General features: G+C 44.4%; 1 protein-coding gene across 1 annotated transcript in view; it reads left to right on the top strand.

Annotated features, from left to right (window-relative positions):
• LOC116899581 (nuclear autoantigen Sp-100-like) overlaps positions 1-26,573 on the top strand; it is a 64,015-nt gene extending 37,442 nt beyond the window's left edge. The window contains exons 14-24 of the mRNA XM_032901521.1: positions 6,362-6,436; positions 8,924-8,974; positions 11,520-11,624; positions 14,235-14,377; positions 15,955-15,993; positions 16,243-16,287; positions 20,016-20,131; positions 22,008-22,122; positions 22,391-22,462; positions 23,147-23,290; positions 26,025-26,573. Coding sequence (XP_032757412.1) covers positions 6,362-6,436; positions 8,924-8,974; positions 11,520-11,624; positions 14,235-14,377; positions 15,955-15,993; positions 16,243-16,287; positions 20,016-20,131; positions 22,008-22,122; positions 22,391-22,462; positions 23,147-23,290; positions 26,025-26,150 — 1,031 coding nt within the window. The 3' untranslated portion in view covers positions 26,151-26,573. The remainder of the gene's footprint in view (positions 1-6,361; positions 6,437-8,923; positions 8,975-11,519; positions 11,625-14,234; positions 14,378-15,954; positions 15,994-16,242; positions 16,288-20,015; positions 20,132-22,007; positions 22,123-22,390; positions 22,463-23,146; positions 23,291-26,024) is intronic.
• The last annotated feature ends 436 nt before the right edge of the window (positions 26,574-27,009 follow it).

Genomic DNA, 27,009 nt, shown 5'->3' on the forward strand with positions numbered 1-27,009 from the left:
CAGAATTACCTGCAAAAATGGCAGAGATGATAACGTGTTCCCTGTGAGAGGAGATGGCCTTTGGTTGCCATGACAGCAGTGACCTGTGAGGTGAAACAACGTAGATGATGGAGACGGGGACAAAGACAAAGATTAACATAAAAAATCCCCCAAATCAAGATAAGAATGAAAATAGATAAGAATAAAATAGAAAGCAGGAAGGAAGATTATGCCGGGCAGTTTTCTCTCAACTTGACACAAGCTGAAGTCGTCTGAGAGGAAGACCCCTCAATGGAGAAAAACGCCTCCATAAAGTGGGGCACCGTCTTACTAGTGACTGATGGGAGAGGACCCAGCCCCTTGTGGGTGGTGCCATCCCTGGGAGAGTGGTCTTGGGTTCTGTAAGAATGGAGACCTAGCAAGCTGTTGGAAACCAGCAAGCAGCACCCCTCCATGGCTTCTGTGTCAGCTGCCTCCAGGTTCCTGTCCTGCTGGAGTTCCTGTCCCAACTTCCTTCTGTGATGAGCAGTGATGTGGAAGTTTAAGCTGAACAGACCCTTTCCTCCCAGAGTTGCTTTTGGTCATGGTATCTTATCACAGCAATAGTAATCCTAGCTAAGACAGAAATGGAAGTCGAAACAGGGTCACATCATCAAGAAAAGATCCAGAGACGTGAGCATAGAGAAGTAGGCAGAATAAAATGTACACAAATGATAAAGGGGTGGCCTGAGAACTATGGGCCGTAAACCTAGAGGTGAGAAAGATGTATTTGGGGAAGTGGTATAAATAGGAAAGAGGAGAGAAAAGAAACCACAGGGGAGGCCCGCAAAGGCATCTGGGTACAAAGGTGTAGCTAATCTGGGGCTTCACTGTCCAGTTCTGAGGCACCAGAGTAGCCCTGTGGCTCACCCCGAGTACAGTAAGCTTCACCTCAGTATTTCATCCACCCTTGGGCCGCAGAAATCAACCACAACCTAGCAGTCCTTAAACACAAATCTGTTTTCTGAACTCAGTGCCCAGAGCCTCTGTCCGAGGTACTGATGTTTTTAACCTTGGATGTCTCTCACAAACTTCCAAGTACAGATTCAGTGTTTTTGAAACCAAGTCCATCATCTGGGCCACCATCTAATAAACTACATATGTAAATTGGAGATTATCACAATCATTTAGGAGTGGAAGATATGCAGTGAGGAACCACAAAGGGAAATGTATCTCAGAGCCATCCTTCAACACAGACATGTGGAGTGTTATTAATGTTTGGGGGTCTTTAGAGGGGGCAAAATAAAAATCCCTTGCCAATTGCAATTAGAAGCAGGACTAGAGATGGCAAACGTTTGTGTCCCATGTGATTCCCAAAGGGTATGCAGAAAGGATAGATTGGAAGATGACAAGCACCTAACAGGGTGGACGAGTCTGCCCCAGGGTCTTAGGACAGAGGTGGTTTATAAATCACAGGCACTGTGGCAGGTGACCATGGTTCAAAAAGAAAATCAGACTGGCTTGGGGACAGCCCCTCAGCCACAGGATGTTAGAAACCTGAAACCAGTTCCCGCTCGCGCTACACTTGGTCGAGCATTTTATCTCAAGGACTGGGTCCAGTGAGTTCAGACCCCAAGACCGATGTAAAAAGCTGAAAACTATGGCCCACACTTGCTATCCTAGGGATGGAGAAGCGGAAACAGAAGTTCCCGTGGGCCTGCTCACCAACTAGTTGATGTGATTGCAAGCTCCCGGCTCAGTTGAGAGGCCTTGTGGCTTAAGATAAATAATGTGAAGAGCAAGGGAGGAAGATACCTGATACAGACACATACACACATGTTCATGCACACACACATACACACATGTACATGCATACACATGTGCATGTACACACACATACACACTCGTGTATGCACACACATGTTCATGCACACATACATGTACATGCACACATACATGTACATGCATACACATGTGCATGTACCCACACATACATACATGTACACACATGCACATACATGTACATGCACATACACACACAAACACACATACATGCCCCCAGGTTTTTCCAAGCAGTAATGCAAATTGCTGTAATATTTGTGACTGTCATTTATACTTTACCGTTATCAGACCGCTGTCTTTGCTTTGTAGATGCCATAGCTGTTCGAAACAATCCTGTTCTGGGGAAAGACGGAGGAAGAAGAAGTAAGGAGAAATGGAAATTTACTTATCTTCATGTTATAAATGAATTCGTTTCTGAGGTTACAAATTATTGTTATTATTTACTCTACCTTAAAAATAGGACAAAATGAATGTTTTAAAAATGATAATTTAGGTTTTTTCAAAATACTATATTTTCATCATTTTTATTGCGCTTTTAAGTGTTCCTTACAGACTGGTATACACCTTTCAAGAATATATCAATGCATATATTATCATAGCATGGAATGGCATTATTTGCATAAGTTAGGTAATTGCATATGTTTTCCTTTTCTTGCTTTGTAAAGAAAAAGATCATGGCTGGTCAGTTGACACATTCTATGTTTAACATACTCTTTGCTTTGACAAAATAATGCTGATTACATCTGTTTAATGTGCACTACCTTGTCACAAATAACAGGTTACTTTATGATCTTTTCATTCGTGTATTAAAGTACTTTGATCATATTTACCCTTAGTCGAACTGCCTTAAGCATGGCTTGAGGACCCTATAGCATCCACGGCTTTCATTTTAGCGCGGCAGTAATTCCTCACTCTCTGCCTGTCGTGTGCTCCTCTCTCCCTGAACTCTGTTGCCGAACAGCCTCTCTCCCTTACATTGCTGAACACTGATAGAGATCTCTCTATTCTTACACACTGTTGACTCCTGGGCACAAGAATCTCTAGGATTTCTGCCCCATTTCTCGGCTTTCTGGTGAGTTTCTTAATAGAATCATTTGTCCTAGGGAAGTTTGAAGCTTCTTGTTACTTAAATCTATTGTCATTTTCCCCACACTGGTTCCTAGGTTTCATATTGAAGTTGTAGTCATTTGCACCTGTAGATTTTTTTTTTAAAAAAAAAAGATTGTTCCATATTTGACTTTAGAGTGCTTGCAAGAAACCTGACCATTTTTAAATGTTACATCCCTAGTCCCCGTGAGATTTGGCTCTTTGTATAAATGGGAAACAAAAATCAAAAACTCATTAGGGTGTGTTGGGGCACACCTTTAATCCCAGGCCTCAGGAGACAGAGGCAAGTGGGTCTCTGTGTTCAATGCCAGCCTGGTCTACAGAGTGAGTTCCAGAGTAGCCAGGGCTACACAGAGAAACCCTGTCTTAAAAACAAACCACCAACAAAAAGAATATGAAAGCCGTTCCCTATGCTGTTGTGCAGTACTGGGATTGCTGCTTGCCCCCTGTTCACGTCTTGGTCCCCACCCCTTCCACCTTTGCTACCTGAAGGAGCTCCAAAAATGAACAGAGAAGAGAGCTCAGAGCTAGAACCATTGTGATGGCTTGCTGGGAGAGGATTTTAGAATAAATTCAAGATAATTTCCTCCTACCCACTTAGTCCTTTGGAATCTCTTATTAGAATTACATTCATCTTATGAATTAATTAATTAGTTGCATAAATCAGAGAATCTGAGAAAAACTGTTTTCTTCCATAAAGAATTTTCCTTATATAATTTCTGCATGTTTAAAAATTGTGTGTTAAGGGGTTGGGGATTTAGCTCAGTGGTAGAGTGCTTGCCTAGGAAGCACAAGGCCCTGGGTTCGGTCCCCAGCTCCGAAAAACAGAAAAAAAAAATTGTGTGTTAAATAACTATGCTTCTGTGGATATTTTTCAATGATGACGGGCATCAATTTACGTGAGGTAAGACTCTCAAAATCTTTATTTGAAGCCCCTTTATTGCCTACCTTCATGAGAAGGAATCACATTGCTACTCTTTCAGCATAAAATCTTGCAAGTTTATATGGGTTAGGGACCTAAATCCAACAGTATATCATGGTCAAAAAAATCATCCAGTAAGATAATCCGCCAGAGATAGGGAAATTTGCTTTGGAAATTAGCTTCATGAGAAGTAGCATTGGTTGGGGATTTAACTCAGTGGTAGAGCGCTTGCCTAGCAAGCGCAAGGCCCTGGGTTCGGTCCCCTGCTCCGGAAAAAAAAAAAAAAAGAGAGAGAGAAGTAGCATTAATTTCTAATTGCAAGATGCTCGCAATGACAGACGTGTCATGGTGGACAGGGCAAATTGATAAGATTCTGAGTAGAAGAGACCCCATGCTTCACTAGAGAGCAATAGGTAACCTTGTCACAGAATCTCTTGTTTGAACACTTCATCAGATCGGATCTCCACAGTAAGACTTACAGTGCAGAATACTGTCTTCCGAAGCACCCCCCCCCTTTGTTTGCTTTTTTGCTTTGCTTTGCTTTTGTGAGATAGGATTTCTCTGTGTAACTGTCCTGGCTGACCTGGATTTGCTTTGTGAACCAGGCTGGCCTTGAACTCACAGAGCTCCACCTGCCTCTGCCTCTGGAGTGCTGAGATTAAAGGTGTGTGCCATCACCCACCTTTTTAAAAAAACTTCTTTTTAGATTTATTTTATCAAACATATGAGATATATTCTCTGAAAACTGATATCAAGCTAGGGTGCTGGTACACATTCACTCCCTCTCCGGAGGCTGAGGCAGGAGGATGTTTATTAAAATCATTGAAATTTTAGGTTTAAGCAGAAACTACATTTGTTCCTTCATCCTTTCCAAAACCTGGTTCTCTTAAAGCTCTGTTTGCACAGATGAAGCCATGGTAAGATCGAAACTATGCTTTTTGGCCCTCATGGCAGCATTAGAATGCCATTTCACACACATGCACACACACACACACACACACACACACACACACACACACACACACACACACACACACACTCACTCTAACTGGAAACTATAAAAAGCCAGGTGGTGGTGGTGGTGCACATCTTTAGTCCAGCATTCAGGAGACAAAGACAAATGGATCTCTGTGAGTTCAAGGCCAGCCTAGTCTACAAAGCCAAGTTCCAGGACAGTGAGGGCTACACAGAGAAACCCTGTCTTGAAAAAAAGCAAACAAATAAAACAACCGCAATGAAAGAAAAAAAAGGAAGGAAGGAAACAAAACAGAACTCCCTGGAAACTACACAGTGGACATTTGGGATGAGGTTAGTGTGGTTTTTCTCAGTATCCCTTGAAAAGACTCCCATACTTAGAGACAAAACTTCCTTCTGCTGATCCAGCTTCCTGGGGTTTCCACCACTCTTAGTAGTGCCATCAACTAAGGCTCAAGTGTCCAGCACACAAGCCTTTGGGGACATTTAAAATCCAAACCTAACGGCTTGTGTTGATCCCCAGCACACGGCAAACCCTTAAGTGCTGTTTCTCATTATTAGTATTTTCAGTGTGTCCTTGGGAAACAAACAAACTGCCTGAAGTTATTTTCTGTATTAATTGTAGAGTAAATGAATTGAATCAATGTCAGGACGAAGGAAATGGCATCTGGGTAAACCCGGGCGTCTTAGCGAGCATCTTAATTTGGGTTACTATTGCCATGGTGAAACACTATAACCATAAGGAACCTTGGAAGGAAAGGGTTTATTTTACTCACAGTTACATACAACAGCGTGTGCTCAAACGCAGTGAGGACAGGAACCTGGAGGCAGGAGCTGAGGCAGAGGCCATGGAGGTGCTGCTTACTCTCTTGCTCTCCACAGCTTGCTCAGCTCAGCCTGCTTTCTTAGAGAACCCAGGACCACCAGCCCAGGGATGGCATCACCCACAATAGGTTGAGGCCTCCCCCATCAATCACTCTGTAAGAAACTGCCCTATTTCCAAGTGGTGGTGGTGGTGGTGGAAGCTTTTAGTGGCAGAGGCAGGAGAATCTCTGTGAGTTCAAAGCCACTCTGGTCTACAGAGCAAGTTCCAGGACAGTCAAAGCTACACAGAGAAACCCTATCTCAACAAACCAAAGATAGATGATAGATGGATAAACAGGCAGGCAGAGGATGGATAGATAGATGACAGATGGATAGATGATAGATGAGAGAGAGAGAGAGAGAGAGAGAGAGAGAGAGAGGAGAGAGAGAGAGAGAGGAGAGAGAAGAAAATGCCCTAAAGGCTTGTCTATAAGCTGGTCTTCCGGGAACATTTTCTCAGCTGAAGTTCCCTCCTGTCTGATGACTCCATCATGGCCAAGTTGATGTGATGCCAGGGTGCCAGGGTAAATATCAAAGACTTGGTAATTACAAAGCTAGGAGCTATCTATTTTTTTTTACTATGCATTAGACTTTTTATGAGTAACAGTAGCATGGGAAAGCTGGAAAGTACTATTATGTACATTGTAATCTTTTAGAAGCATTGGGTTTTGGTTTTGTTTTCTATTTCCTCAGGGAAAAAGAGAGAGAGACATGGAAACTACTTAATACGGAACATCAAAATCCCAATGAATGCAAGCTGGAAAACAGGTTAATGACAAAGCATGATACATTTTCAATACTAAATTTTCATTCTTTATATTGCATACTTCTAATAACAAACCCATTTCTTTGACTGCTTGGTGAAGTCATGGTAACCACTGAGAAATAATCACAATTTAGTCAGTTTCCAAAGTATGTCTGGGAAAGGGACCAAAGATGACAACTCCACCAACAATTGATGTGTTGACATCTCTACAGTCAGACGAGGTCCCTACAGCCTCTGCTGAACTTTCAAAGGCAGAAATAGCTATAAAGCAAAACGGAACAAACACCACTGAGTGACAGGTGACACAGTTTACCCTCCTCTGGACCAAACCCATGTGGTTACTGTGCAGACATGAGCCTGTTAGTTCTTCCCTTATGTCTCAGTTGGACTCATCTGTAACGTGATAGATTGGCTGTCATCTGGGTCAACCCAGCTCTTTGGGTGACTTCACAGTCTAAGACTCTCACTGCACCTTGGCAAGCATGGTGGATTCCCCCTTTCTTGCCTGTGCAGTGTCTTCAATGGCTCCTGGGTATAAGCAACTGGAGGAGAGGGAGAGGGAGAGGGAGGGAGAGGGAGAGGGAGAGGGGGAGGGAGAGGGAGAGGAGAGGGAGAGGGAGAGGGAGAGGGAGAGGAGAGCAGCTTGTCCTGTCATTGTTCATCTCAAACATGAACTGCTGTCTGAGTCAGCCCCTCAGCCCCTCAATCCTGCCCCACTGCCCCACTTGCAATTGGCAAGTGATTCTACAGCTTGGCCAAGCTTCTCTTCCAGAGAATATTGCTGCGAAGAGGGGAGTTGAGCGCAGAGTGAGGAGGAGTCTGCCCCCACTGAGACCACAGTCTCTCCTCAGCCAGTCTCTGCCCCAGATCTGACTAATAAATTATTGAATCATTGGTTTAAAATAATGTGTTCTCTCTCTCCCTCCCTCCCTCCCTCTCTCCCTTTCTTCCTCTATCTCTCCCTCAACCTCCCTTTCCCCCCTCTTCATGTGACTTTCTATTTCATTACATGTGGATATATGCTCACACACATGCATGTGTTTGGCCATACATTTCCCACTTAGTATAGCAGACACATTTCCCATGGTTAATAGTGACTAACTTGCTGTGAAATGAAGGCATAGAATGGCCCTCCTAGAAGATCAAAAGCCTATTGCTGTCACCTCGGGCAGTGTGTCTCCCAGATAGACCCATCAAGTTCTCATCTGCAGAGCTCCTTCTGGCTACAAGAATCATGTTCCTTCATAAATTCCCTTTCTGACGCTCAGCCCAGCCATCAGCCACCACTGACCCCTCTAGGCATAACCTTCACCTCTATACTAATTCCGAGTGAGTCTGATAGTCTCTCCTTTCCCAACTTATCCAGGGCCGGAGGCCTATCTCCTGCCTTGGTCTTGTCAAACCTTTGGTTTGGCTTGAAGGCAATGTCTAACAACTATGTCTAGAGAAATGTAACCTCTCTCCTGGGCTACATACTGAGCCCCAGTCCAACTATAGAGTGAGACCCTATCTCAGCAAATAAATGAATAGCAACAACCAGAAGAGGAAAGAAAAGAAACGGAGGCTCTCTCGGGAGGCCTGGAGTCAGGACAGTTAATGCTGATAGAAGCAGGCTCCCTGTCTCCTTATTATGCTCTGTGCAGCCCCCTTAGACAAGAGCCCTGGTCCAGGATCTGCAGCCCCATTACATTGTTCATAGACACCCAGATGCTGGCTGATTCTTTGAGACAGCCCAAGACTCACGCCCTGACAACCCCTCTCTCTCTCTCTCTGAAGGATTAGTATTAACTATTAACAAAATTATTTTTAAAATTGCATGTGGTAGTTGTAATTTTGGGGGTGGGTCTCTGTTTTGTTTTTTTAGTTTTCAGAGATAGGGGTATCTCTGCATAGCCTTGGCTGTCCTGAAACTCATTATGTAGACCAGGCTGGCCCCAAATATTAATCTGCCTCTGTCTCCCAAGTAGTCTTAGATGCCAGCTGTGGGCACAGGCTGAGAAGGAACAGACAGCCATCTATACTCCCCATCTTGCTCTTTATGTGTGCATGCATGTGTGTGTGTGTGTGTGTGTGTGTGTGTGTGTGTGTGTGTGTGTGAGAGAGAGAGAGAGAGAGAGAGAGAGAGAGAGAGATCTACTCAACAGCAGCAAGTTACAGCCAGAAGGAAAACTTAGCTTGCCAGTCATTTATAAATAAAGTTTTATCTGAACACTTTTATTTACATGTAGTCTGTGAATGCTTTGTAACATGACTGAAAAGCTGGGGAATCACAAAGGGAATTACGGACCAGACAACCTTGCATATTTACTGTCTAGACCTTGATCAGAAATGGTCCTGACTTCTGATTCGGACTTTGATGTGTTTCACAAGGTACTAAGCAGACTTCTGGGAAGTTAGTTTTAAATGGTGTTTTTGCAAAATGCCGCTTGCCGCGCGCGCACACACACACGTGATGTTATAAATAAAAGACACGCATGTTGTTTTCTCAGCTTTCGGAACAAGACATAGCAGTCCTTCTTCACAACAAGGCAGAAAACGAGGTAAGAATGTGACTAATCACATTTTAATGAATGAGAATAGTTTTAAGTGGTTTGAGACGGGGTCTCACTATGCAACCCTGACTGACCTGGAACTCACTGTGTAGGCCAGTCTTCTCTTGAGCTCATCAAGATCCCCCTACCTCTGCCTTCTGAGTGCTGGGTTTAAAGACATGTGACGCCATGCCTAGGCCTGTGCTTTTAATTTTTAATGTATTAGACCAGATCACATAGGCCATTTCTATGCAAGTAAGTAAGTGTACTTTGAGCATATTCCACCAGGACCCCTAGACAATTGGCTCCTGCTTTCGTGTCATTTGTACATACAGTTTTGTGGGGAGGCATGGTAGGACAGGCCTTTAATCTGAGAGCTCAGAAGGCAGAGGTAGATGACTATTTGAGTTCAAGGCCAGCCTGGTCTACAGAGCAAGTTCTACACAACAGCCGAGGTTATGGAGATAAACTCTGTCTCAAAAACCCAAAAGCAAAACAAATAATTGTGTGTCCGTGTATGAATTCTTAAGACCCACAAATTTGAGACTGTCTCAATTCGCTTAACTTGATCTCCCTGTTGTATCCGATTTTCCTGCAAATGGCATAATTTTGATTTTCTTTTTTTATGGCTGAAAGAACTTCCACTATAAGTCTATAAGTCGATTTCTTCACCTGCTCCTCTGCTGGCCCCTGGGGTGGGTCCACAGCTTGTCACAATTGCCACCACAAACATTGATGAGCTTGCCCTTCTGCACTCTGTATGCTGAGTGACAAGTCAGGTTTCTTGACCAGTTCCACACCTTAAGATCATGGCCAGCACTGGTCAGTTTCAACAGCACAGTGGGTTGTTGATAACTCCCGTCCTCCCATTGGTTAGTTAGTAGATTTGAGAGGGACCCAGAGCTTCATAGGCCTTCATGTGCTGACCATTCTTGAGGAAATAAAGTGCATGATATTTAGCATATTTCTTCTTACCCACATAGAAAGCCACGGAACCGTACAGACCTCGGTGTAGGGGTCTAAATAGAATAACCTGTATTCTAATTCCCAAAGTCCTGTGTGACTTGAGCTTGTCATTTGTTCTTTTCTAACTCAGTTTGCTTATCTGTGAAGATGTGACACAGGCTTTCAGGTGAATTAAGCTGAGTGCCTGCCTGAACCACTGTTGTTCTGAAAGACTGCACTCTAAAGTAACTGTGGGATGCCCCCCCTCCATCCAGGTCCCACTGTATCCTTGATGGATCCCTTTAACTGCCTGGAGAGGTGGGAGACACTGCTGTGGAAATGTACTGTAAGGCCTTCATTGTCTGGTTCAGTGGAATTAGATCCCACAGACTCTGGGGTCTGTGCTCTGATGCCAGGAAATGAGGGTGAACTTGGAAGGCTGGGAGGTTGAAGAGATTTTGACAAACTACAGGAAAATGTGACATACTTTATATTTATTATATTTATTCAGGCTATTAGGCAGGCAGTCACCAGCAGGCATACTGCCATAGGCTGGCACAGGTGCAGGCAGGCCGAGGAGGTGGGCACTCAGGCCTGCAGATAGACACATAGGTAAGCCAGCAAATGGGATGGTTCCAGCCCCTGACCTCAAGGCCATATTTATACAGAACCACACAAAAGTGGCACACTGCAAGAACTATCACATGACATCACTGTTTACTTTGTGGTCTCCATTTTGTGTCAGTTTGTGCTAACTCATTGTCCCTATTCCCTTCCAATAATTCCAGTGTCAGCCATGTTTTAGTTGGTTTATATCAGATATCCAGATATCCATATCAAAACCATGTTGTCTAAATATGGCTTCCTATTTTCAATTCATACACTCCTTGAAGGGTATGCAGGGTTCCTCTAGCATCTACAGAATCATCTACAGCAGTGGTTCTCAACCTGTAGTTCACAACCCCTTTGGGGGTTCAATGAGCCTTTTACATGTGACCCCTAAGACCACCACTATCAGATATTTATGTTGTGATTCATAACAGTAGCAAAATTACAGCTATGGAGTAGCCACAAAAACGATTTTATGGTTGGGGGTCACTACAACATGAGGAACTGTATTAAAGGGTTATAGCATTGCGAAGGTTGAGGAACACTGCCCTACAGCTTCTACCTGAGCCCCAGGCAAGCACAGAGAAGGAGAAAGTCAGCAAATCAGATCCAAGGACAGAGATGACCCTCCCTCATTGGGTGCCTTCCCCATACCATTCTTCTACCGTAAATGCATCGGATGAGACAGTAGAACAAAGTTTGAGTGCTATGTTTCTCATCTACAAAACTCTTAAATTCTAATATAATGAGAATTATCTCTTCAAAATATTTTTGGAGAAAGTCATCATGCAGTGGCTGCTGAGGCCAAGAAGTCTGGGAGCTGGAATTCTTTTCCACAAGGTCCTGGCTACTGCATAGGAGCCCAGAGATCATGTGTGCTCTGTTATATATAAAATGTAACTAATTCATGTGAAGACCTAATGCATTTTTACTTGATACCAAAGTGGGTAGAAGGAAGGCCCTGAACCGTTCGAGAGTAAAGTGAAACGTGTCCCTGCAGGTCCGAGAATTCACAAAGATCTAAATGCGGATTTTGGCAGTAATGAGCTTCCGGTGACATGTGGCAAAGTTGTGGGGACTCTGTATAAGGAGAAATTAAATCAAGGTGAGTTTCAAATCTTCAGTACCCTTCAAAGGCACAGTGTAGGGGACAGGCACCTGTGTTGAGGGTGTCTCATCCCACGTCTAAGTTTGTGGGACTCGAGATAGAGGCAATATCATGCCCATTAATGAGGTGAGAGGTTGTGAGACCAAGTTAATGAGAAGAAGAGAGCATGAGTTGGGCTGTGGTGGCACACGGCTTTAATCCCAGCACTTGAGAGGCAGAGACAGGCAGATCTCTGAGTTCAAGGCTAGCCTGGTCTATAGATCAAGTTCCAGGACAGCCAGGGGTTGGGGGAAGGAGAGGGATGGGGAGAGGGAGAGGTGGGCATGAGAGACCAAGTTCAGAGGAAACAGAGTTTTTGACATTGACATTAATCTCCTAGTGGGGACTGAGCCCAGTACCAGGGCTTCTAACAGCCGTGCATTATGAAGGCATCTCTCTCCATAATTTCCATGAGGGACATGGGCATTCCTTGTAACAGTTTCAGCACAGCGAGATGACGTTTGCAGATGCCAGTCAAGGGCTGACTGTGCCGGATGGTGGTTTCTCAGGAGAGTCTCGGGCCTGCTGTGTCTATCCTTTTCTGCATCACATGTTTTCCCTACTTTTTTATTTCCTCTTGCTTGAGGTACTGGAATTAAACCCAGGACTTTGTGCATATTAGGCAAATATTCTGTCATGAGCTCTACCCCAAGTTGCACTTTTGAATATTTAAATATAAATCCACAGCCTCTCAGGTTACTTCCCCTTCCCCTTGTGAAAAAGGCCCAGAAGATGCCCATCTAGTGCCTCATAGCAGAATGAAAACTTCTACAGCTGGGCAGAAAATACACATGCCTGAGATTCATCGTCAACCTTTTTGGGTCTGTTACCTGTGTATCTGTCAAACTTTAAGTAAAAAAGGGGGTGAGAATTTTTGAATTGGAAGAAAGATGCACTCAGTCTTCAAGCTTACCAGTGTATTAGCCCTGTGTTCTTGGCTCTATTGAAATATTCAAATCAGGCTACTCTATTTACCTTACAGACCTAGGGGCTAACAGGCCAAGATCATGCAGCCTATTGTGTAGCTTTTGGTAAAAGAATGCTGGTAGGTGGCTTCATGACAGAAACATATGTAGGAGGAAGAGACTACATCGTAAGACAGGAAGCCAGCGATTGGGGGATCCCATGAGGGTTATCACGATCCCTCCTGAGGGCAGCACCCTCCATGATCGAGTGTCACCTCATATATTACCAAGTCAAGGACCAGGGTTTCAATATGAGAACCCTGGGGGAGGCACTCATAGCTAAACCCCAAGCCAGTTGCTCTGTCATCTACATCGGGTTCTCTAACCCTGAACTTCCTTTCTCATGAAATGAGAATAAATTTTTCTCACCATACTGCTATGAGAAAAAAAATAGATCAAAAAAAAAAACCTGCGAAAATTATCATTGTTAAGTTACAGAACTACTACAGGTCTACCTTCCATCGTAACTGACCTTTCTCCCACAGCACAGTTCTTTCTTTAAGATTTATTTTTGTTTTATGAGCATTGGCATTTATGAGCATGCATAGGGGTCTGTGCAGTGTGATTGTGCCTGGATCCCATGGAGACTAAAAGAGGGCATCAGAACTGGAGTTGCTGGTGCTTATAAACCACCTTGTAGGCTCTCAGACCTGAACCTGGGACTCCTGCAAGAGCAGCAAGCAATTTTAATAGATACTTTCCCTACAGTTCTACTGCCTGTTTGTAATCTAGCTACCCTCTCTAGATAATATTTCCCAAACCACTTGTAACATCAAATAGCCATGTGTCAAAAGTATGAGAATATTTTAAAGCCAACTGTCATGAACTGGAAGATCAATGTTGTTGAAGTAAGGAAGGACTGGCTGTGGCACTAGCTTCCTCATGGGTGGATTCAGAAGAGAGCCTAGTAGGAAACTGTGTCTGCACTCACTTTTTTTTAAAGATTATATATATATTTTTTTTTAAATGGTTGTGAGCCACCATGTAGTTGCTGGGACTTGAACTCAGGACCTATGGAAGAGCAGTCAGTGCTCTTAACCACTGAGCCATCTCTCCAGCCCTGCAATCACTTATCTAAAATGCAAGTTGGCCCTACCCTGGAGCACAGTAAAAGGGAGAGAACAAATCCTGCTCAAGTCTCAGGGACATTCCTTTACTACTTCTTTCTTTTAATATTACAGTAGAATGCTCAGGCTATGTTAAGGGATAGGGAGACAACTTCGTGATTAATAGCACTGGCTGCTCTTCCAGAGGACTCAGGTCCGATTCCCAGCAACCACTGGGTGGCTCAGAACTCCAGTTCCAGGAGAAACAATGCCCTTTTCTAGTCTCTGTAGGCAGAAAGCATGCATGCTGTGCACAGACACACTTGAGGGGAAACACCGGTACTCATAAAATAAATGAATTCTTTTTAGAAAAAGTTCAAAGGGCAATGTCCACTATTCTCTGTCCTTGCCTATCAAGTTGATGTGTGGCCCCTGATGACTGACAGGAAAATGTAAACCTTCCTGACTGAGCCTAAGCCCCAGATCTAGCATGATGATAGGTAGGCCAAGAGCAGGTGTTTCCATAGCTAGCAGCTCGGTTCGTTCTGGTCTTACAGGCATCCATGTGAAGAGCATACAGAGTACGGAAGGAAAGTGGTTCACTCCCCTGGAATTTGAAATTGGAGGAGGCTACGAGAAATGCAAGAACTGGAGGCAAAGCATCCGCTGCAGCGGGTGGCCCCTGAAAGAACTGATAAAGGTATTCTGCTGGCAGAGAGCGCGCGTGGCTCCTGGGACCATGGTAGATTACAAGTCTCTTCTATGTGACGGGCAGTTTCCGGATACTCCAAGAGAAGGGCAACAGATTCGAGGCTCTCTCAGTTTGACTGGTAGCTTCAACGAAAGATTTCACTAGTACCAGATGTTAGCAGAATTTCTGTGTCTATCATGACTCTTCTTAGCCAGGTTCCACGGCATGCGATTCAGGTGTTGCCTTGCCTGACTTCTATGACAGCTTAATCCTCTTAAATGAATTAACTTGTATCCTTTGGATGGTAGAACAGACTGTGTGGGGCCTTTACCATTAACTGGTTGTATAAAATTTGGTAGCTTGGATTTAATTTAAATCCAAGAGGGGATGTCTTTAAACTTGGAATGTCAGGGATGCAAGAAAATATAATAAATATATCTGAAAATATCTGAGAATAATTCACCCATGTAGATATCTGAGTAACAGAATGACCCAGTGGGATTTCTTCTAGTAAGTCATCTCGCACTTATTCTTGAAAAGGAATAGCTGGATTTGGTGACTCACACCTGTAATCCCAGCACTCGGGAGACCAAGGCAAAAGGATTGCCCAGACTCTGCAGTGAGCCTAGGTCCCAGAGTTAGAACCTCAACTCCCTCTACACCAAAAGAAAAGTAAATAAAAGGTAATTTAAAGATTGCATTTTCAAAATAAGCTCTCTGCCCTTCATTCATACCAATGCTATGAACTGGGGGAAATCAGGAGGTTCCTAAATAGTTCGATTCAGGGTACACGACTCTTCCTGTTAGATATCTCAGGTGACCTTTCCCTGTGTCACACTCACAATAAAAGAAAAGGGATTGCTCATTGAATATTGACTGAGCTGCATCTAAAGCCATGTGGTTGCAGGTTGTGAACCCCTGGCCAGAGCAAGGCTGCACCTTCATACCCTACCTGCGGTTACTACTGTGAGGAGAGGTGCCAGCAAGAAGTGATGCTATAGGGAAGTTGGGTCATAAAGGAGGATAGTTCTGACAAAGTATAGAATGGGGCTTTCTGCATGAGGGAAGAAGAGCATGAAAATAAACCTTCAGTGTATCAGGAAGCTGGGAGTGATCACCTGGCATCTTCTAAGCTCGCTGTGAAGATTATCAGCACGTGCGCATGCACACACACACACACACACACACACACACACACACACACACACACACACACACACACACACACCAAAAAAAGGTCTAAAGGTTTCCCTGACCAGGGAATTACCTTGTATTCAACAACAGGACATTCAGATGGCAACATCTAGAGGGCAGTTAGAAATAACTACCTCAAGAAATAGAAAACAGGGCTAGAGAGATGGCTCAGAGGTTAAGAGCACTGACTGCTCTTCCAGAGGTCCTGAGTTCAAATCCCATCAACCACATGGTGCTCCACAACCATCCTGTAATGAGATCCGATGCCCTCTTCTGGTGTGTCTGAAGATAGCTGTGTATGCGTTATATATAATAAGTAAAATAAATCGAGAGAGGGAGGTAATAAAAACTAGGACCTGCCCCATCATTAATCTAATCTCTCTGTCTTTCAGAGAGGAGAACTACAAGACCCGCCAAGGAAAACAGAAATGGTAATTATATCCCGCAGACTCCTGCCATGATGTTTGAGGCTATTGTCTACAAATGGTTTGTTTTCCATCCCCATGTGACCCTGTGAATTTTAAATTGGCCGACTTGGATTTGACCGGATTTGGATTCGTCCCTTGGTGTTCATCTAGTTGTTTTACCCCGATTTGCTTCTTTGAGCATCAAATCATTTGAGGTAGAGACAGGAGCTGAACTTGGGAGCCATCCCACGAGTGATCGCTTTTGTCTTTCAGAAGGAAACACCACCAAACTCACAACAAAGAAAGAGAAAGAGAAAGGTAAATGCCCTGTGTGTGACCTTCCGCCATGGTGTCTAAGGCCAACACCTACAAACTGTTAGTTATCCTTCTCTGTCCTGTTTATTACACTCACCGACTGTGATAAAAGTGGACTTTATAACCTGGTATCATTGTGGTTGATATTTTTTAAGAAAAAATTATACAGTGTAAAAGGCCAGGACTCTAATGTTAAAACATTTGAGACTGAGATGGGAACAACCCTTAAAAATTGCAGAAGAATGGACTGGAAATATGGCTCAAAAAGTAAAGGTGCTGGCTTGCCAAACCTGATGCCCGCGTTCAACCCCCAGGAACTGTAGGATAGAAAGAGAAACCTGACTCCCAAAATGTGTCCTTTGCTCTGCACCTGAGGGTCACAGGAGTAACCACGCATCTGCATTAAATGTGATTTTTAAAAACTTAGGGGCTGGGAAGATGGCTCAGTGGTTAAGAGCACCATCTGTGGGGTTGGGATTTAGCTCAGTGGTGAGCACTTGCCTATGGCGCCAAAGGCCCTGGTTCAGTCCCAGCTCAAAAAGAAAAAAAAAAAAAAAAAAGAAAAGAAAGAAAAGAGCACCAGCTAAGCTTTCCAGAAGACACAAGATTTGTTCTAAACTTTCACAACCATCTATATCTCCAGTCCTAGGGCCCCTCTCCCTCTTCTGATCTCTTACCTAGGTACAGCCACACTTTCCTTGTTTCTCTGCTGGGGGCAGGAGCCTCTGCTCTCTGTCTCTGGCTAACTCACTGGATGGCTAGAGCAGATGCTGAGTCTGCTGGTCCGAGGGCCACAACTTCAGATGCAGAGCTCTAACCTAACGGCTGTGCATTAGAACCCCTCAGACTATTCGAGCATCCAGTCCAGTGGATTGAAATTGCTGGTGATGGGATTTGAGACACATGTTTTTCTCCTTCTGTGTGACGGCTCAAACCTAGGGCCTCGCTTGTGTTAGGCTGAACATTCTACCATGGAACTGCACTCTCAAGCCTTGAATTTATTTCTCATTCCACGAGTGGTTTTAGTCTGTAACATGTTGAAGACTACTAGTAAATAAGAGAACAAATTTCTTGGTTAAAGGGGGGAATAGGGGTGGGAAAATGGCTCAGTGGTTAAGAGCACTTGATGCCCTTCCAAGGACCTGGGTTCGAAACCTAGCACCCACATGGTGGCTCACAACCATCTGTGATTCTAATATCAAGGAATCAAATTTCTTCGGTTTTCTGAGGGCCCCAGGCACACAGGTGGTGTACAGACACACATGCAAGCAGACATCTGTACAAAGAGAGTTAAAATAAAAAAAAAAATTAAAGTGGTAAAGTGTTTGCCTACTGGTAGAGTACTTGTCTAGCATATACCAGGTGCCCTGGGTTCGAACTCCAGCACCATGGAGGGATGGCCACTAAAAGGGGCTGGGGGTGCATATGGATGTACCGCAATGGTACAGTGATTGCCAAGGCCTGGATGTCTTGCCCACATTAAAAAGGCAAACCTCAGACTTCCAAAGGACTCTAGACAATGGAACCTCATGTAGATTTGTCTGGGTACTAATCGGACGGTGAATCAGAAACCTTGACCAAATGACCATGTAAACAAACATTCAGCAAACATAGTCTCGAGACTTTCCATTATAAAAAGCAAGGGCTATTCCAAGATAGGAGATACATGCCCCTAAACATGTCCCTTGTGGGCCATTCAATGTTCCTATTGAAAGGCCAGATTCATTTTTCTGCAGCCTAGAATTTGCATTTCATGTGCAGTTCTTGTGTCACAGTAAATCTCTGGATGAAGAAAACACAAATTATGGTTTTATCCACTTCACCTCTGAATTGTTAGATGTTTTTCTTGGAACCCATCAGGGTTTACAATTCATTTTTCTCTCTCTCTCTCTCTCTCTCTCTCTCTCTCTCTCTCTCTCTCTCTCTCTCTCTCTCTGACCACAGATATATAGGCCCAGATCAGACCGCATTAAAAGCAGATCAGTGCAGGTTCATTAGATACTGGTCCCAGGCAGGCTCATCAGTCCCCATGAACAGGGCTGAGGAAGTCATGTGCCCAGGGTAAGGCAAGGAGGCGGGAATAGAGCTTTAGGCAAGGGGTGATAATGTGTCAGCTATAAGCTGGTTTGTGCCCAAGTATGGTCAAAAGATGAGCACTTAGGCAGGCATTGGGGTGAGTGGCAGCATCGGAGAGGAGGTTGTAACAGCTGCTGAGAATGCAGAACTGGATTCTTGGTGCTCACTAGGGAGGGCAGGGTTGGGGAAAGAGGGCAGCTTGTGCAGGGGTGAGCAGAGATTCTAGAAAAGCATAAGGGGTTCTACACCCCAATCACGACAGCAGGCCACACACAAGCGCAAGAGTGAGGTGAGACTTAGAATTCTGAATAAGCCAGAATATAGATCTGAAAGTCTAGGGAGGGGTGGTCATGGAGGAGCTATGAACACTGAGGCATCTGAAATGAGTCAAGGGTGCAGGACAGAACCCAAGGCATGAGCGGTAGAGGGCTGGGTGTCTGAGGGGCACTGGGCTGTTGAGGCTGGAGGACTGTTGTAAAGAGGAACAGATTCAGTGTCGAAGAACCATACAGAGTCCCTAGAGAACAGGGTGTGAGTGCTGCAGGCCCAAACCAAGCCAGAATATAGATCTGAAAGTCCAGGGAGGGGTGGTCATGGGAGGAGCTATGAACACTGAGGCATCTGAAATGAGTCAAGGGTGCAGGACAGAACCCAAGAAATCGCCACGTTCTAATAGCATAGGCAAATCTTCAGCCCTGGGTGGTTCCCCTGGTCACATGCCTTGAGCCTTAGAAATGTGACCTTGGAAGCTGAGCCAAGGCAGTCAGAACCCAAGCTGGTCCTGGCTATGTGAGCCGTCTCTCAAAAAATGATGATGATGATGATGATGATGATGATGGTGATGGTGGTGGTGGTGGTGGTGGTGGTGGTGGTGGTGGTGGTGGTGGTGGTGGTGGTGGTGGTGGTAATGATGATGATGATGAAACTAGTTGGCTAATGGATTAAGCCAGAGACGACATTTTATTTTTGGAGTCAGACTTTGCTGAATAATAAATCTATCAAGCTATCTTTAATTCAACTTTCTTGCAACTGTTGTAATAACAGTTTTTCTCTAATTTCACTGGCAGAATTTGCTGTCCTCACAATATAAACTAGTCTGACATAGCCCAACAACTCCATAACCTTTATTTCATATCAGAGCATCTTCTTCTAAAATCTCTGCTCAACAATACTTCTTAGAATTCTGAGGAGATGGGCTGGAGAGAGAGATCAGTAGTTTCGAGCACTGGCTGCTCTTCCAGGGGGCCCAGGTTTGATTTCATTAACATGGCACATGGCAGCTTATAATCTCCTGCAAATCCAAGTCCAGGGGCTCTGATTCTCCCTCTGGCCTTTGCAGGCGGCGTGTGTGTGTGTGTGTGTGTGTGTGTGTGTGTGTGTGTGTGTGTGTGTGTGTACTGTATATGTTATATAATGTGTTTGTGAATGTGTATATGTGTGTATGTATGTGTGTGCCTATGTGTTAGTATATATTACATATATACATAATAGATATATATGTGTGTTAATACACAGGCACAAACACAAATAAATATTTGAAATCTACTTTGGAATGGAGAGATTTCTAAGCCACCTTGGTATAGGCAAAGGCCATTTGTTCTAGAATTCTGAAGTTACACTGATCTTGAAGTTGTCTACAACATTTCTTCTCGTAGCTGAAAAATCTAAAAGCATGTAAAGTGTGCGGCCAACGACGGAGAGTGCACCCTTGTGCTACTTGTAGAAAATTCTACCATAAGAATTGCCACATCCCACCTGTGGAAGTTAAGAGGTTAGTAAGACAGCCCTGTCTCAGCCTTTCCATCTCAAACACACACTTACACACACACACACACACACACACAGAGAGAGAGAGAGAGAGAGTGTTAGTTTAGTTAGTTTTGCTGGCTGTCTCCCATTGGATATATCTTGATAAAAAGGGAACTGATGGAAACAAAGGCCTTGCACATGGTTACCTATAAGAAGCATCGCTCTGGGGTTGGGGATTTAGCTCAGTGGTAGAGCACTTGCCTAGCAAGCACAAGGCCCTGGGTTTGGTCCTCAGCTCCAGGGGGGGCAGGGGGAAGCATCGCTCCATCTTTCTGATGTACTCCATTGCGATAATAACACCATAGAGCAGTTGTTGGTCTGAACCATATATTCTCCATCCCCACTATGGAATTCCAAAATTGACAAAGCTGGGCTGTATCAAGCCTTCAGAAGTCCACCCTAGCATTCTATCGAACTAGTTAATGCTGGGTTCCAGAGCACATCATGAGAACTGTGAATTTTGAGTGTCAGCACCCCACTCCAACCTAAGCACTTCTTTGCTATATATGTGTCTCTGGACAGAGATGGTGTGTGAGATTCAAAGAGGTGGACAGGGGATTTGATGGGTTCTGTGGGTGGTGTGGACAGAACTACTGTGACCCAGAAACTGGTCTCTACTGGAAATCCTCTAACAAAGCATTGCCCTCTGGAGTCATAAGACCACCCACCAGTTCCCAGAATACCATCTCAGAGAGTTATTGGAAACATCTTCTTATGACTAGTTGGACAAGCTACCTAGGCACAAAATGAATCAGTTCTTTTACTCTGCCCACATGCAGCTCCCAACACCCCACCAAGGGCATTTTGTAATGGGCACCTTGATAAAATCCTGGATGGACCAAGAGAGACCAGTCTTGTTAAGGTGGATCATTGAAATGAATGCAACTTGGGCTATCTTAGTCGAGGTTTTTATCACTGCGATAAAAATTTACTACAACCCAAGTAAACTTGGGAAGGAAAGACTATTTCATCTAACAGTATGTAATCCACCATCCAGAGCGAAGTCAGGGTGGGAACCTGGAGGAGGAGCTGATGCAGAGGCCATGGAGGAGTGCTGCTTACTGGCTTGTGCCTCATGGCTTGCTCAGCCAGTGATTTTCTTATGGTACCCAGAACCACCTGCGCAGGGGTGGCACAGCCCACAGTGAGCTGGTTCTCCCATATCAACCATCAACCAAGAAAATGCACCACAGGCTCTCCCACTGGCCAGTCTGGTTAAGGCATTTCCCTCAAATGAGGTTTCCTCTTACAAAACGACTCAAGTTGACATAAAATTAACAGGCACATTGGGGTAAAGTGGAAAACAGTTGACACCGTGAGCAAATCTCCTTCCCACTGTTTCCATAAAAGTTTCTGGCCACGGTCCTTACAATGCTATAGGTGAAAAGCTATAGGTGAAAAGACACCTACAGCTTGTGCTCTACTCACTCAGCAAGACTGAGAAGCAAGATCTGCTTTCTGGGTTTGCTGACTGTAAGTCTGATTGGCCCATTGAGGTTCAAGACTCCTTATTCAAGGCACTGAATTCAGTTAGGACCAAACATGGCTTGTTGTCAAATTCCCAATGCTCTTGGACGGAAAAGTCAAGTTTTGAGGTCAATGGAAATCCATCACTTCCTTGGGTAACCACTTCATTCAACATACTCACTTTTAATGAAGTGAGTTATCCTAGCACTTGGAGCCTACGTGGAGTTCCAATATAGAGTCCTCCAAGAACAAAGTTAAACACAAGGTAGAAACCACTCGTCATTGTTGAACAGAGGGCTTTATCGGCCACAGGAGGGGGGCTGGTTCACAGACTCTGTCTGCCCTTGCTCACTTTATACCAGACCTCTCAGTGACCCGTGGCATTGTGCCTTCTGCAAGACAAAGAATCAGTTAAGCCAAGAAAACCAAGCATGTCATAAGGAATCTGAGATCTTGAAGAGGAAGATGTCACCCGAGGAACAGCTGGTGAGTCAATGCGAAGTTGAAGGCCCCCTTTTAGGTTGGCAGAGGAACATGGTCTCACAGAGGGTGAGGAGCAGAACCCCAAGGTAAATGGTGATGTGCTTTGATCATGTGGCCCAATGCTAGACTTTGAACTCCACGGAGTAGCTGCATTTCATGTTTGTCTCAAGGAGGTCAAAGGTCTGGGAGTCGTTCCTTGCATCTTGGAATTTAAACATGCCTTTTCTCTCTAAGTTACCGTCCACTTAGAACCACCTTTCATCTTCTGCAGAAATGTGAGCTGCTTCTATTGACTATCTATTGCTGTCCAAAAAGTGGCTTTTTTATCCGAAAACCAAAGAAAGTGAGTAAAACAACAGAACTGCAACCTTGTGATCTTATCCCCATACACGTGGGCTTTCTCTTTGCCGGGTGGATGGGTATATTTGTGTAGGTAGCCATGCATAGTTAATTACCATAGCCTGGAGGCAGTATATACAGTACTATTTGTATATAGAATATAATTTGTTTCTTATGGTTCTAGAGACGGGAGGTCTGAGGCCGAGGTGTCAATATGACTGGGTTCTGGTTAAGGTCTCCTACTTCTTGGCTGTCTGGTTATTGTTTTGTTTTGTTTTGGAGACAGAGTCTCACTGTGTAGCTCTGGCTGACCTGGAACTCTATAACCAGGCTGGCTTCAGACTCTCAGAGACTCATCTGCCTCTGCTTCCCAAGTGCTGGAATTATAGGTGTGCACCAGCATGACTGGCTAGAGGTCTTCTTCTGGGATGCAGATGGGTCACTTCTGACTGCTCTCTCACGTGGTAAAAAAGAGGGAGCGTGCTCCATGGATTCTCAATGAGGGCACTAATCCCACTCACAGGGAACCGCACCTCCATAACTTAATGACCTCACAAAGGCAGTTAGTGCACCAGGGGTTAGGATTGGAGTGGCAATGCAAACATTCAAAGTCCATCACCATGGGAGTGTGTGGAAGGCCAACTCGGGACTATGCTGACAGCCCTGCCTTCTCTGCTTTCCTCAACAGAGGAAAGAGGACTTTCCAGACCTCCAGGAGCACATGTGGTTAAACAAAATCAAGCATAGGCTGAATAAGAAGGCATACCATTCGGTACAACACTTTGTTGGGGACATGCGTCTCATCTTTCAGAACCACAGCAAATTTTATAAAGTAAGCACCTCTGCTTCGCTTCCTCTTGGCTTTGAGTCGAGTCTCTCTCTCTCTCTAAGCAGGTAAATGCTATAATTGCCCTCATGACTGGGCAAGCCTGTACAAGTCAAATTTGAGGGAGGACGCTAGAAGACCCGTGATGCAGGTGGGGAAAGCCCCAGTGGCTCACAGAAGACCTCTGAAGGCTCCACTTCCAGACAGGCGCTTTTTCACCCGTGGACAACAACAGGCTACAGAGCTGTTTGTCGCCGTCAAGAGAACAGCAGTGTGTTTTAAAGACGGCTAGCATTTCCCATCTCTGAAGGGAGAAAATCAGATTTCTCAAATCGCAAAACCTCACATTCTGAAACCCTACTGCTGTGGCACAAACTTCGTGCCACGGGGCTGGAGAGATGGCTCAGCAGTTAAGAGCACTTACTGCTCTTGGAAAGGTCGGGAGATCCCAATACCCGCATCATCACATGGCTCACCTGTCACTCCAAGTCCAGGGAACTCAGCCTGTTCTTAACCCCTCAAACCCCTCACTCCCACGTTCATACCCAGGCATAAATACACATACTTAAATATAACAAAAATGCCAACGGCAGAGACCTCTGTAAATCCTGTCTCAAACAAACCAACCAACAAGACAAAATATAGCAAAACAACACAAAAATGCACACACACACACACACACACACCATGGAGTCTGTTTTATGTTGGCCAACTACTTACTCCTGGGCCCACAGCCTATCCTGGGGTGTGGTTGATATGCCCAATGACACTCCATTGGAGAGAACTGATTGTCCCTCTCCCAGCAAGTCCCAATTAGAAACAGCTTCTTGGTCAGGGACAGGACCTTGAGTCTACTTCTGCCTCTTAGTGCTGGGGTTTTGTCTGGTTTGAGTCTCTGTAGGTCTTGAGCATGCTGTCACAATCTGTGTGTGTTCATATGAGTCAGCGCTCTCTTGTGTCCAAAAGGTGCTGTCCTTGGCATCATCCCCCACCTCTGGTTCTTACAGTCTTTCTGCCTCCTCTTCCGCTTAGATCCCTGAGCCTTGAGGGGAGGAGTTTGATGAAGGCATCCCATTTAGAGCTGAGCACTCCAAAGTGTCTCTCCCTCTGGACACTGTCCAGTTGTGGGTCTCTGTGTTAATCCCCACATACTGCAAGAAGATATTCTGAAGGTTAAGTGATGTTCAGCCCCTCTGATGTATAACAGTACTAATACTACTGATAATAATAATTATAATAATAACAATTAATCTTTTAAAATTGCCATAGAATTAGAAAATTCCCCCAGTTGTTGACTGAGGTGACTTACATGCCCTTAAAACATCTTCTCAAAGCTCTGAGGGGAGACTAAACTGAAGTCTAAGCGAGCGTTAGTGAAATGAAGTATATCCCGACTAGAACACCAGACAAAGGTCAAGGCAGGCAACTGAGAGGTGGGGTAGGTGGCACAGAGAAATTGTCACATCAAGTCTTTGTCCACTGAGGCATGAAACGGGCATGAAAGCTTAATTTTATTTGGGGTAACGTGAGTCTTGGGTATAGAAACTATACTCCATCATCTCTGATCTACATAGGAAGGATAATTCCTTTCACCCTATTACTTTTAATTTTGTAGCTAGTTAAAGGCTGTTCTTTGTGCTCCAAATTCAGGATGGGTGTGTGAGATAAGACACAGCTAACTGAATTCACTGTTGTTGAGTTTACTCCCTAACCTTTGTTACTGTTGGGCCTAAGATAAGTAAGTAACATATATTCTGTCAGTTAACCCCATGGTTTTGTGGCTAGTTTAAGAACCTAATATAGTCTTTTAGTTTATTTTAGCTAAGCAGTAATGAGTCACTTGCTGAAAAGATACATTTGGAAGGGTCTTTGCTATGTAGACCAGGACGGTCTTGAACTCACAGAGATTCACTGCTAGGGCAAAAGGGTGTGCCACCACCACCCTGCTAGCATTTCAGAGTTTTAAGTTGCAGATTTAAGAATCTATCTCTTCTCCAAATTCCATCATTTCTTATCTATCCTAATAAATCCCCAAAAGATTGTAAGTATAGGGGAAAAGAAGAATCTGATGGTTTTCCTAATTATTTGCCTGCTGTCATATCTCACCTACCACCAACATGGCAGAAGTGGACAGTTTCATACCACGAAAACTTCGTTTTGTGCAAGACATATTAAATATATTGTAAAAAATCGCATTCAGGCTAAATATTAAGTATTTATATAAATCAAATGAATTCTGGACTTCAACTTGGGTCCATTCCTGTGGTATCTCATTATGCATATGCAAATATTCCAAAATCTGAAATGCAAACCTCTGCCCGTCTTAGGCATTCAGAGCAAGGGATGTTTAGCTGCATAATGGTTTTGTGTCTGTCTTCACAAGAAAGAGACGTAATCAAATCATCAGGGAATGTGACCTCATTCTTTAAAAAAAGGATTACACTTACTTTGTAGGGAGAGGATGCATGGCTCAGTGCAGATGCATGTATGGGGTCAGGGGACAACTTCTTGGAATCTTTCCACCATGTGGAGGTCCCAGGGATTGAACTCAGGCAGGTCTGGTTGGAGGCAGGTGCCTTTACCCACTGAGCCATCTCAAAGGCCCCACTACCTCCTCTTAACTGGGTTTAACCTTGCCATTCGGAATAGTCTAAGTGAGGTTCTGGGTTATCCAAATGTTACCCTGACTGGCTGAGCAGAGTAAGTGATGGCTATTACTGACTTTCTATTTCTTTTCCAGAGCAGGTTCAAAAATCTTGGAGTCATAGTGGGAAACAAATTTGAGAAGACTTTCCAAAGAGTTTTTTCAATCGAGGATACAAGCAAACAACTTCAACCGTCTCAGCACACCGTTTTGTTAACCTAGTCCTCTCTGTTCCCTCCACTACCCATCCCTCCAGCAGCCAACAGCATTACACTCAGAGAACCTACCTACCTTCGTAGACCGCCTGCCACACTCTGTCTCTAACTTTCTATATCGTCCTTCCTGTTTGATCGTCTTTCTAAAGAGAACTTAGGGCATACACTGTACATCACTGGTGAACTCTCAGGTGCTGAGCCCACTGAGAGGATGACTCTGGAGACTGTCCCCTCCCCCATTTCAAACGCAAGTCTCATAAAATGCCCTCTGAGGTGTCTTGTCTAGGGGTGGCCTTGCCTGTCTAACTCTGACAGGGAGGAGGAACCAGCAAAACCAATCTAAGAATGAAAATACTATGTCCTTGAAAACAGCTAGAAGGTGACCATTGCTAACAGATATTATTACAATTGTTTATCCTGGGATGTAAAATGAGAAAGAGAAACCAGAAATTCAGCTATGAGAGCTCAGTCATGGAGAGAAAGCTCAACTGGAAACTGTGATGCTGACTATTGTGAGCATCCAGTTTGATGATATGCGCGCTCGCTCTCTCTCTCTCTCTCTCTCTCTCTCTCTCTCTCTCTGTCTCTCTCTCTGTGTCTCTCTGTGTCTCTCTGTGTCTCTCTCTCTCTCTCTCTCTCTCTCTCTCTCTCTCTCTCTCTCTCTCTCTCTCTCTCTCTCTCTCTCTCTCTCTCTCAATATGTAGTCTTTTATCTGGAAGCCCCACCAGAGGTTAACTCTTCTCTGACCTGAACTCTATTGGAAACTCCAGGTGACTGTCTCCGCAGGACTTCCTCTGGATTCCGGTCCATTCCCCCTAGATATATGAAGCACATGATTAAAATGATCTTTTGTTGGTTTTTTTCTA

This window comes from Rattus rattus, chromosome 4 (genome assembly GCF_011064425.1).
Source record: "Rattus rattus isolate New Zealand chromosome 4, Rrattus_CSIRO_v1, whole genome shotgun sequence".
NCBI lineage: Eukaryota > Metazoa > Chordata > Mammalia > Rodentia > Muridae > Rattus > Rattus rattus.